Consider the following 11,850-nt stretch of genomic DNA (forward strand, 5'->3'; position numbering starts at 1 on the left):
GTTCGATCTGTTAAATTCTAGATTAAAGGTGGGCGTTGCTAGACCGCTTCCAGAACCTCCCCCCATGCAAGCTGAGCTGAAGGCAATGGTCGGGGGAGCTGTAACTGCGGCACAAAAAAGCGACTCTGAGGGGAGACAAAATGGCGGCTGTGAGAAATCGATCGCTGAAAAGCCCGCCAAAAGTGCACAAACGGAGGAGAAGAGCAGCAGAGATCAGCCCGACCCAGCAGTGGTGAGCCCTGATCACGGGGAAGGGGGGTCTGGAAAGATTACCTCACTGAGGGCTAGTCAATTGGGTGCTCAGGCTATACCCAGGTCTGTACCTCCAGAGTAGCAAGCTTGGCTGAAAAATGCCATTATTGATACTGTTTTTCAACTAAAGCCTACAAGCAAGGCAAAAAAGACTAAGAAGCGTAGGCGCCATTCCCCTTCCTCAGAGACTTCATCTGAGTCAAGCTCCCCAGCAACTTCACCTAGAAAGGTTAAGCAAAAGAAAAAGCACTTAACAAAAAAGAAAAAGCATTCTAAGAAATCCGTTATTATACATTCATCAGACCTTTCAGGGCAGGAATCTGGGGACCCTACTCCCAAGGAGATTAGACCCAAGGCAAATAAGCCCATGGAAAAGTCAGTGCCTATTGGTGATTTGGATGATACTGGGGATATTGGACCATTGGGTGGAGGTGGACAGGATCCGGATCAGGACCCACACCCTGATAAAGAGGATGGTGAGTGGTCTGGCATAGAGGATTTAGAACCTGCACAGGTATCTCAACGCTTATTTACTCCAGAGGATTTTAATCCGTTTATGACTAAGGTCCTTACTACTATTGCACTTCAGTCTAAATGGGATGTTGAACCTGCTCAAACCCACAAAGGGGATTTAGTTTTTCCAAAACGTAAACCACGTGATATGTTATTACCCATGCCAGATTGCTTTACAGAGCTAATAAAAGGGGAGTGGGTTGCGCCAGCATTGAATAAGAAGGCTATTCCAGCTACTACACAATTTTACTTGTTCCAAAAAGAAAGCACTGACCTGCTCAAAACGCCCAGCGCAGATGCACCAATCGTCCAGCTGGTCACCGGCTCCTTGATCCCACGAGATGGGGAAGCATCCTTGAAGGACCTGTCGGAGAAAAAAGCAGAATAGGCTTTCAGACGCGTGCACGATAATTCATCGCTAGCAACAAGATCTGCTGCAGCGGCGTCGATGGCAGCAAGGGCCAGTTTGTTGTGGCTTAACGACCTGCTAGATGAGACTCCCTCTGACCCAGTCCGTTTAAGGCAACAATTGGTGAAGCTCCAACGAGCCCAGGCATTCGTGGCAGACACTACTATGGACTCTATGCGTTTTTCATCCAGGGCTTCTGCGGCCGCAGTTGTGGGCAGATGCCACCTGTGGCTTAAAGGCTGACAAGCTGATGTGACTTCTAAGGCTAACCTGTCAGCGGTGCCTTACGACGGCTCCAAACTTTTTGGGGATGCAGCCCTTAAAGATGTGCTGGTGGAAGCAAAAGATAAAAGGAAAGCTATGCCAACCGCACCTAAAAAAGGAGATAGACCTACGTTCCGTAGCATTCCAGCCATTTTGTTCCTTTCGTCCTGCATTCAGAGGGCGTGACAGAGACTTCAGATCGTAGAGAGGAGTCTGGTCCCGCCAGCGTTTCCACACCAAGAATTTTGGTAACCGACAATCGTTCAACCAAGGAAAACAACAGGGAAAACAGCAATTCTGACGCAGGAATGCCTGCGCTCGGGGGATGCCTCACAAAGTTCTTTCACATATGGGAACAGACTATTGGGGACAAATGGGTACTAGATCTAATCAGGTCAGGTTACAGAATAGAACTGAGCTCTCTTCCTCGCCCAAGGTTTCTACCTACCCCTCGATCTCACTGTTTTACCAAACATTCAGGCATAAAATTGGCCATTCAGCATCTTCAGGCAATAGGGGTGGTAGAAAGAGTTCCCCCTCTTCAGGCGGGGAGTGGGGTTTATTCTATTCTGTTCACCGTTGCAAAAAGAGATGGGTCCAAAAGAGCGGTGTTGGACTTGAAGCATTTGAACAAGAGCGTACGTCCTCAAAAATTCCGCATGGAATCACTACGCTCCATCATGGAAGCCCTTCAACATGGAGATCTTCTCTGTTCTATCGACTTAAAGGAGGCCTATCTACATGTTCCTATCCATCCAAGGAGCAGAAGGTTTCTGCGCTTCAAATATGCGGGTGTCGACTATCAATACAAGGCCCTTCTATTCGGCCTGGCTTTGGTCCCCAGGGTCTTTACAAAGGTTCTGGCACCCATTATGGCACATCTGCGACTGCAGGGCATTCACGTTTTTGTGTACTTGGACGATTTGTTAGTGAAATCAAAGTCCCCAGAGGCAGCAGCATCCAACCTAGCGGTGACACTGTCCACTCTGAAACACCGTTTCCTGATAAACGAAAAGAAAAGCCATCTAATATCCTCCAACAGGCTTCTACATCTGGGGGTCATTTTCGATACTTTGCGGGATTGTCTGTTTCTGCCGGAAGACAGAATTCAAACACTGGTAACAGAGGCAAGGATGGCATTCCACGCATGGAGGTCACCGGTTCTGTCCCTGGCGAGGCTTCTGGGCCTGATGGTTTCCACCTTGGAGGTAGTACCCTGGGCGAGGTTCCATCTCAGGGAACTACAGTGGTTCCTATTACCTTACCAACCATTCATTTCAAGGAAATGCAGCATATTGGTTCACATGCCGTCTGGCGTCAGGAGGTCTCTTCGCTGGTGGAGCTTACCCAGCAATCTGTCAAAGGGAAAGAGGTTTCTAGAGTTTCCAAGGACAATTGTTACAACGGATGCCAGCAACAGAGGTTGGGGAGCCCACTGTCATCAGCACTCGGTTCAGGGAAAGTGGACTCCGGAGGAGCAAGCACATTCAATAAACTGGCTAGTGTTGAGAGCCATCCGGTTAGCCTTGTTCAACCTTCTACCTCATGTGAAAGGCTGGGATATTCTGATAAAGACAGACAACACCACGGCAAAGGCACATGTGAACCGCCAAGGGGGCACAAGATCAAGATCCCTATATCAGGAATCAGTGCTCCTCATGTTGTGGGCAGAAAGTCAGCTGAAATCGATTGCAGCCCACCATGTGCAGGGAGATCTCAACTTGGTTGCTGATTGGCTAAGCAGGGAGGACCTGCTTCCAGGGGAATGGGCTCTAAATCAACATGTATTCGATCTACTGGCCCTCAGATGGGAGCGCCCCTGGCTGGATCTCCTTGCGACACCTCTCAACGCGAAATTACCACGCTTCATCTCCAGATTCCTCTGTCAGGCGGCAGGGGGACGGATGCCCTGTCCACTCAATGGCCACGAGGCGTGTTGTACGTATTCTCTCCAATTCCACTGATAGCTCGCGTATTAAGACGCATAAGAGAACAACGAGCGGAAGTCATCCTAGTCATCCCATATTGGCCAAGACGACCATGGTTCGCTGATCTTATATCTCTCAACATAGACAACCCGTGGTAACTACCAGTAACACCGGATCTGTTAATTCAAGGACCAGTCCAACATCTGAACCCGGCTTGGTTTCAGCTTGCCGCATGGAGACTGAGCGGAGACTGCTAAATAAGCAGGGAGTGACAGAAAGGGTGGCATCCTGGCCTCGCGGTGTCCTTCGACAAATCGTGTATACCAATGCACTTGGAGGGCGTTTCTGCGCTGGTCTTGCCATCACCATGTGGCCAAGGGACAGGCGAACCTTAACCACCTTTTACAATTTTTGCAGGAAGGTCTGGATAAAGGATTGAGACCTAACACATTAAGGAGACAGGCAGCCTCTCTCGTACCTCTCATCGCAGGGGGATCTCCTAAGGCACCTATAGGGCATCCATTAATAAAGCGCTTCCTGAGGGGGGCGACGCTCTTATCACCACCAGTAGCACACCGTTTTCCAACATGGAATTTGAACTTGGTGCTGAAGTCTTTACAACACCCACCATTTGAACCCATTCGATCGATACCGTTGAGACTGTTATCAATTAAACTAGCCTTCTTGGTGGCCGTTACGTTGGCAAGAAGGGTGTCTTGAGGGCTTTATCAGTAAATAAATCCTTCTGTATTATCTCAGAGGATGCAGTACGCTTAATTCCAGACCCGTTTTGCCGGCCAAAGGTACTATCTGATTTTCACGTAGCGCAGGATGTGTATTTGCCATCTCTTTGTCCACACCCAACGCACCCCCAAGAGAAATTGTGGCACAAGCTGGACGTTCATCGATGCTTGAAGAAATATATTGCTCGGTCAGCCAGTTTTCGAAAGACAGATGCGATGTTCGTGTCGTATCTACCGGCTTCTATGGGAGAGGCGGTCTCTGCAAGGACAATTGCCAGATGGATCAGAGTCTGCATTGCTCTAGCAAAAGAGATCCAAAAGCTCCAGCCACCTGAGCACATAGTAGCCCATTCTACCAGGTCCACGGCAACTTCAGCTGCCTTCGCAACTAATGCCCCTGTTCAGGAGATCTGTAAGGCGGCAGTGTGGAAGAACCCGTCCACTTTTATAAGGCATTACAAATTGGATTTATATGCCTCCGCTCAAGCGGCTTTTGGAAGACGGGTTCTCCAGGGAGTTCTTTCCCAGGAGTAGAGCACTATGTGGGTTTCCACCCGGAGACGTACTGCTTTGGTATGTCCCAATGAGATCCCTTGATAGCAGCAACCGAGAACGGAGCATTGGTCACTTACCGTGAAGGCTTCTTCTGGTTGCTGCTGTCAAGGCATCTCAGCCCACCCGATCTATACAAATTGGAGATGCTAAAGTGTTGCTCTACTCTGGGGGAATGATGTATTAGACGGGTAAGAAAGTGGATGGGTCCCCTCTCCTGTCTTGTCCTCATGTTGGGTTAGGGGCAGTGTTTTCTGCCGAGTCGTTTTGATTGACTGTTCTGTTTTCTATCTATGTTGTGTTCTTTGCCTGAAATTCATATACCTTATTGGGGTAACTTGGCCTATAAGAACTGGGGCGGGGTTATCCCCGTCAGGCTGTAGTGGCTTCTATTAGTTTTGTTACATAGTCCTGACCAGGAGCACGTGACGAGAATAACCCAATGAGATGCCTTGACAGCAGCAACCAGAAGAAGCCTTCACGGTAAGTGACCAATGCTCTGTTTTTTCATTCTCTGTGTATAATATTCCATGCAGACCATTAGTTGAGCCATCTGGAATAAGTGGTGATTTTTTTTAAAAAAAATTCTGTTTCCTTTTCTCAGATGAATTGGACAACATGAACAGCACTGAGAGAATATCCTTTCTGCAAGAAAAACTGCAGGAAATCAGAAAATATTACATGTCTCTGAAGTCTGAAGTAGCCACCATAGACAGGAGAAGAAAGCGATTGCGAAAGAAAGACAGAGAAGGCAAGTTCACTCTTTGTATACCTTGCTGTAACTATGGAAGGAAGGCTTGCTTTGAAACTTGGGAATCACAGATATTAAAGATTTATCCAGAGCAGAACTTTTCACATAATCTCTTAGAGATATTTGCATGAGAAGAGGATGCAGTCTTCACGGCTGCCTCCAGGATCATGAGGGCTTTGGCTAAGTGCCTAGTAGGATACCCAGTCCTATAGGGGAGACTTAGCCTGGAAGCAGAATCCAGGAGCGCTTTGCCATGGCTGTACCTCGCTCGCTTTTCTTTTGCTAACAGTGCAGTGCCCCACCCCACTGCTGCCTCACAGTCATACAGCGATAGGGCAGGGGCATTGCGTTAGCAAAAAAAAAGGCTGAAACCCCAGCCTGGCCTGGCAAAGTATTTGGAGCAGTCTTGTGAGGGTGGTTTCCACACACCCTCCACATCCACAAGTGGACTCCCTCTAGAGCCCCTGTGTCATTTCAGGTGTTGGTGAAGGAAGCCCACTTGCCAGATGGGCAGGAAACATGTAAGAGATGATACCTGAGCAACTGCTTGGCCAGCATCTCTTCCTACCTTCTCCATCCGCAAGTGGAAACTTTCCTCCAGAGGTGCAGGGGCATATGGGAGGAAGATCCTATTTGTGATGGAGGGTGGGTGGCAGTGATGGAGAACTCTTCCTCCGCAGAACAAATTGTCTCCACTGCACAGGCACTTGGTGTTTTTGCAGCTCCCCTTCCTGGACTGACCCACACCATTTATTGGAGCTTTTCCTCTTTCTAAAAAGGGACATCTTATACCCCTGTATTCACTCTGTTTAGACACAGTGCGTGGCATCTACAGTGGTGCTTGCAGAAGCACTCCACAGTTACAGTGCTTTGCAGTGGTATGCTACCACTAGCAGAAGAGGAACCTTCTCAGAGACATAAATGAGTTTATGCAATATGTTTTATTACTAGCTGGCGCACCATATTGTACTACTGCTAGTGCAGCATCTGCTAGAACAAAAATTAGTTGGAAACAGAAGTTACTTTCTTTTTGCAACAAATGATTTTGCACTCTGTCCTTGCTAGTGCAAGACTACTCCAGATGTTGTACCTTTTAAATTTTTGTCGAGTCATCTTTTAGCAGGAGATGAAACTGATTATATCACTCCCAGTTCTCCACCCCATCATTTTTAAAAGAAAAAAGTTGGGGGCGGGGGGGGGGGTTGAATTTGTCAGAACTGTATACAGTTGGGCAAAGTGGGGAATTAAGAAAACTCTCCATCTGCACCCTTGATGCACAGTTCCTGGAAGAAGCATGTAAATATCAAATATATGCAGAATCAAATACCTGCAACAGAGAAGGGCACACTGCAAATTTGCAAAGTGCTGGTCCTTAGTATGGGTGGGTAGTATACCTCATGCAGCATAATTGTACTAAAAATGAGAAATCCCCCTTTTAAATTGTAGTTTCAGAAAATATTTGTCACCCGTTAACCATGAAACATTGTTCCCACCTGTTGTTGTTTGACCATTCTATTTGGGCACTGTGTTGTCCTTGTTTGGGAGCTCACTGAAAGGGTTTGGTGTCTCCAGCATAATGGGCTGGCAGCAAAGTAAATTAGGAATATGGGAGGCCTGTTCAGTCCGCCATCTTGGTGAAGGTGCATAAATGCTTTCTGTATTTACAGTGTCTCACACAGGAGCTTCCATGTCCTCTGCTTCCTCAGACACGGGAATGAGCCCCTCCTCGTCCTCTCCTCCACAGAATGTGCTTGCTGTTGAATGCAGGTGATACCCGTGGTCTCTGCCTTGTGCAGCGAGTTGCTGTCATGGACAGAAATCTTGAAATACCATAGAAAGCACTCAACTGGTTTGAAATTGCCAAGTATATTCTGTATACTCTTCCACTGCTGGACTGTGTCTCTCTTCTCCTCTTCGCACCCCTCTCTCCTTCTTGTCATTGTGAATTTTTTTAACTCTTACTGTGGAGATGAATTAAGCTAATTGGCAATTGAAGGTTATAGGTGCACTTGGACATCTCCGTCTTTGTGCACGCGCGCTCTCTCTCTCTCTCTCTCTCTTTTGCTACAACAGAAAAAGGGCACTTAATCACATTGGGGGAGGGGGGAATGATGTCCAATGAAGCATTTGGGTGTTGAAAGGAAATGGCTTTTAAGGAAAAAGAAAAAAAAGACAAGTGCACCAAACAAGCATCAAAACAGGTTCAATCAGAAAATGAGTTATTGCTGCACTTTTTTCACCAAGCTGTATCTTAATCCTGGGTGAAAGTCCCATTCTTCTTTTATTTTACTTGTTCTTTTTTTGAAAAGCACTTGCTATACAGACTTGCCAAAGTGTGTATTCAGCAACGTGCCCAGTTTTAAAGATGTAAATTGGACAAAATAAATTGTGAAAGGAAGTGTAGTTGGCTGGAAACTACCAATGTAATGAGTCTTCCACTTTTTATAGGATTTTTGAGCACACGATTATGCAAATATTTTAATGTTTAATGTTTACAGTGGAATTGTGAATAGGTTTTCAGTGGACTATCTTATCCCTTGACAAAAGTATTTTGTCTTTTTTTCTATGTAATTTCAGAGTTTTTATTTTGTTACAAAAAGGCAAAAAAATAAAATATATAACAATGAAGTTATTTAACAAGATTTCTAAAGCTGAATTTTTTTGTGTAAAATAAGGTATCTTGCAACTTGTTAAATATATTTATTCAGACATTGGATGTTGTATTTTTATGTATTTTTTAAAAAAATAAAATTGGGGAGAAAAAGTCTAGGTTAGGTTCACTCTTTCAATAAAATATATATCTGTCACTTATGAAAACCCTTTTACAGGTGGCTTTGTCTTAGCCATACCTGTATGTTAAGTGGTTTTGTCTGTTCAACCTTCCACAGTGTAAAACTGTAATCTGGCATCTGGATTAAACTATAACCTGTCTTGAAAAAACTTTGGCAGTCCTAGTACTTCTGTTGCTTTGAGGAACAAATATTTTTGGGTTGCCGTTAAGATGCTTTTGTCAGTTTTCATTTGCTGTACTGCTGAAATGAGTTTTATATCTGCCAAAGTTGAGATGTATCATCAAGAAGAGTTAAAATGACTGCTTTGGCTGTGGATTGTCCCACAGACTGAAAACAGTTTGTAAATAACTTTCCCAAAACCATGTATTTAAGACAGTTTGCATATACATTGTGTATAAAAAGTGATTTTTTAAAATCAATTTTTTGAATTCACCTTTGTACATTGAAAAGGGGTTTTCACCTCTCTTTCCATGTTAATATGCGGTAGAGTTATAACATAGATTCTCTAGACTGTCAAGATATTAAAGGTTCACAAACTGAAGGTCTTGAGTAAGAGACTCTAGTGAAAGGGGTTGCATAGCTAGAACCCGATGTCTCTTGCCATTTCATTTTGCCACATTGTCAACTTGTGATTCCAATTCCTTCCATTTTCATAGAGAACGAAAAGGAAAAAGTACTCTTGTAAAAATGCACTTTTTCTGTCTTTTTCTTAAGCAGAGCTATTTCATTGTATGATACAAATGAAGCTCCATGGAGAGCATTAATAAAGGTTATGTTTTTAAACATAAGCTTTTATTTAAGTGATTTTGTAAATCTACCACAAAGTCCAAACAATAGAATGGTCCAACATAATGTGTTGTAAACACTCTTCAGAGCAAACTTCATCTTTTATTTTTAATAATAAAAGGAATGTTCATAGTAAAGAAACATGGGTGACATTATCATGCTTAGCATTTACATAATTATAATATGTATATTTACATATATACACTTGTATATAAATTTCCACACATTACTTTATCTCAGCCAAAGATTTAATACTTCAGTGTATCTCTTGTATCTTGTATCTCTTGTAGAGATCTAGCCAATATCTGTTGCCTTGGAACAGCTAAATGGGCTTAAACTGCAGATGACCAGTGTTCCTTCTAAGATGTGTGCATGTGTACACACTTTTCTATGTCCGCTCAGTGATCCCGCTTAGGTTGATTCAGGGAGGCCCTACTCTGAATGCACATGTGTACACACTGCCTTGATGCTGCCCAGAACAAAACTCATTCCACACACAGATGAAAGAAAATTAGAAGAAACACTGCATAGATTACTACTTCAAAATGCTAGGGATCTTTTGTGTAATGTTTTATTGGAAAACACACATGGGGTAGATGGTTCTTAGCTGTTGTGAAAATGGCAAGAAAACAAGAAGTTGAGTTAAATCAATTAGCAGTATCACTGTTGTCAGCTAACATGTGGAAAATATTCTCTTTGGAAGTTCAGGATATGTGGTGTGTGCACATCAGCCCTGCACAAACATAAGGCCCGGGGGCCAGATCTGGCCCACGGGGACATTTTTGATGGCTCAGGCCAGCAACAACAGGAGCCCCTAAATTTGGCATTTGTGTGGGGCTGGAAAGGTGCTCACTGACTGAGCAAGGACAAGGCTTATTTTCTGTCCACTATCCTTGGCTAAAATTGTGGGCCCATGGCAGGGAGGGGAGGACACAAGTAACTAGTAATTGCTTTAATATTTATCTTTAAAATTTTTACTGCAATAATCAATGCACTGAACATTGACTTGGCCCACTGCCCCACATACATCGTCATGGTTGTTTCTGGCCCTCTGGGACATTTCAGTTTTGCACCCCTGGTGTACACACTACCTAGGCTGTCTCAAGTTCAGCATGTGGCTATCCCACCACAGTGAGACTTAAATTTTGAAAACAAAACAGGCATGTGGTGTGTTAAGAGGCTAACTATACATATTTAATTTTAATAATCTTTTATGCTGTTTTTTAAATAAGGTGGTCTTGAAGGTTAAAGCTGGTAATCTTCCCTTAGATGGGGGGTGGGGGGGAATTGAGGGGAAGGAACATCACACCAGTTAAATTTCTAAACTGCCTCAAAAAGAGAGAAAGTGACTACATTGTGTGTCTGTGCACACTATGATACCAGCATGGATAAAAGTTGATTGGGGGTGGGTGTTGAGATTCAGAATCCACCTTGGATTACATTTCAGTTATAGGCTGGGTTCACACAGCAGGAAACTTCCCGATCTCTGTGGGGATCCATGGTCACTCACAACTGGGTCTTCTGCACCTGTGCAGGAGCCCCCTCGGAAGAATCTCTAGGTCCGTTTAGGCGCTTGCTGGCTCTTTAAGGTGTAGTGATATCAGTGCCTATAAGGCTGAGTGCAGAGCGTCTCTCTTTGGTTCCTGAACTGGCTGTTGTGAAGGGACTGACTCCATTGACAGATAAAGACATCAGACAAGCCACAGCAACTCAGGTCAGTAACATGTTAAAGAACCAGCAAGGTGAGCCACCCTCTAAGATATGGATGCATTCCGCCAGATCCATGGCTACCCTTGGTCAGACACTACGCCGTGGACTTACATTTTGCTTCAGAGGCCAATTTTTGTTGGGCGGTCTTAAAGGAAGTCCTGTAGCTGTTAGCACCCACCTTTTTTTTAATTATTATTTTTAAATTAAATGGAGCTAGTCACTCACCCAGTTGTGAGTGACCATGGATCCCTGCAGAGAAACAGGTTGCTGACCTGTAACTTACGATCTCGGAGGGGAGCCCTGGTCATTCACAACACCTGCCCAACCGTCCCCAAGATAGGGCTGAGAGAGACTCCCGCCTGCAGCCTTGGAGAAGCCGCTGCCAGTCTGTGAAGACAGTTCTGAGCTAGATGGACCAAGGGTCTGACTCAGTAGATGGCAGCTTCCTAGGTTCCCTCTGCTGGCTGCATTTGTTCTTTAACATGTTACCTGCCTGCGTGGCTGGGGCTTGTCTGCTGCTTTCTCTATCTGCCAATGGAGTATGGCCAATTCAGAGACCAAAGCGGGCTAACTAGGGGAGAGGGGGCCTGTGTTGACCCCTTTCTCGGGTGGCCCCTCAGAGGGAGGGAGATAATGAAGAAAATAGGGAAGCATGGAGCTGGGGGCCCCTCAGGACCTGGGTTCTTTGAACCGTTTCACTCGCTTGTTTGCTGGGTGTCTCGGGGCCAGTCACTTCTCTCTCAGCCTAGCCTACTTCACAGGGTTGTTGTGAGGAGGAACTCAGGTATGTAGTACACCGCTCTGGGCTCCTTGGAGGAAGAGCGGGATACAAAATGTAAAATAATAATTATATATACACACACATATGCCCCTGGACCAAAGAGCTCTCCACGAAGCCGAATGGGGTGTGTGTGGTGGAGTGGACCGAAGTCCTGCCTGAGAGCGCCTCCTCCCAGGGGCTTGCGGCGGGGGGGGGGGGGGAGAGTGTGTGTGTGTAAATCTGGCCGGCCTGCGGAGCCACCCCCGCCCCACCCCCGGCAGGAGGGGCGAGGAGTGGAAGAAGGGCTTCCTCCTCCTCCTCCTCCCCCCCCCCCCCAAGCGAGCCCCGGGTGCTGCTGCGATAGGTGGGGAGCGGCTGCCGCCAGGCCGA

At 45.6% G+C, this 11,850-nt stretch overlaps 1 protein-coding gene across 1 annotated transcript in view; it reads left to right on the top strand.

The window, feature by feature from the left end:
• ARID4A (AT-rich interaction domain 4A) overlaps positions 1-8,992 on the top strand; it is an 89,605-nt gene extending 80,613 nt beyond the window's left edge. Inside the window, exons 24-25 of the mRNA XM_053254231.1 lie at positions 5,266-5,412; positions 7,080-8,992. Of these exons, the coding sequence (XP_053110206.1) occupies positions 5,266-5,412; positions 7,080-7,183 (251 nt within the window). The 3' untranslated portion in view covers positions 7,184-8,992. The remainder of the gene's footprint in view (positions 1-5,265; positions 5,413-7,079) is intronic.
• The last annotated feature ends 2,858 nt before the right edge of the window (positions 8,993-11,850 follow it).

This window comes from Hemicordylus capensis, chromosome 1 (assembly GCF_027244095.1).
Source record: "Hemicordylus capensis ecotype Gifberg chromosome 1, rHemCap1.1.pri, whole genome shotgun sequence".
NCBI lineage: Eukaryota > Metazoa > Chordata > Lepidosauria > Squamata > Cordylidae > Hemicordylus > Hemicordylus capensis.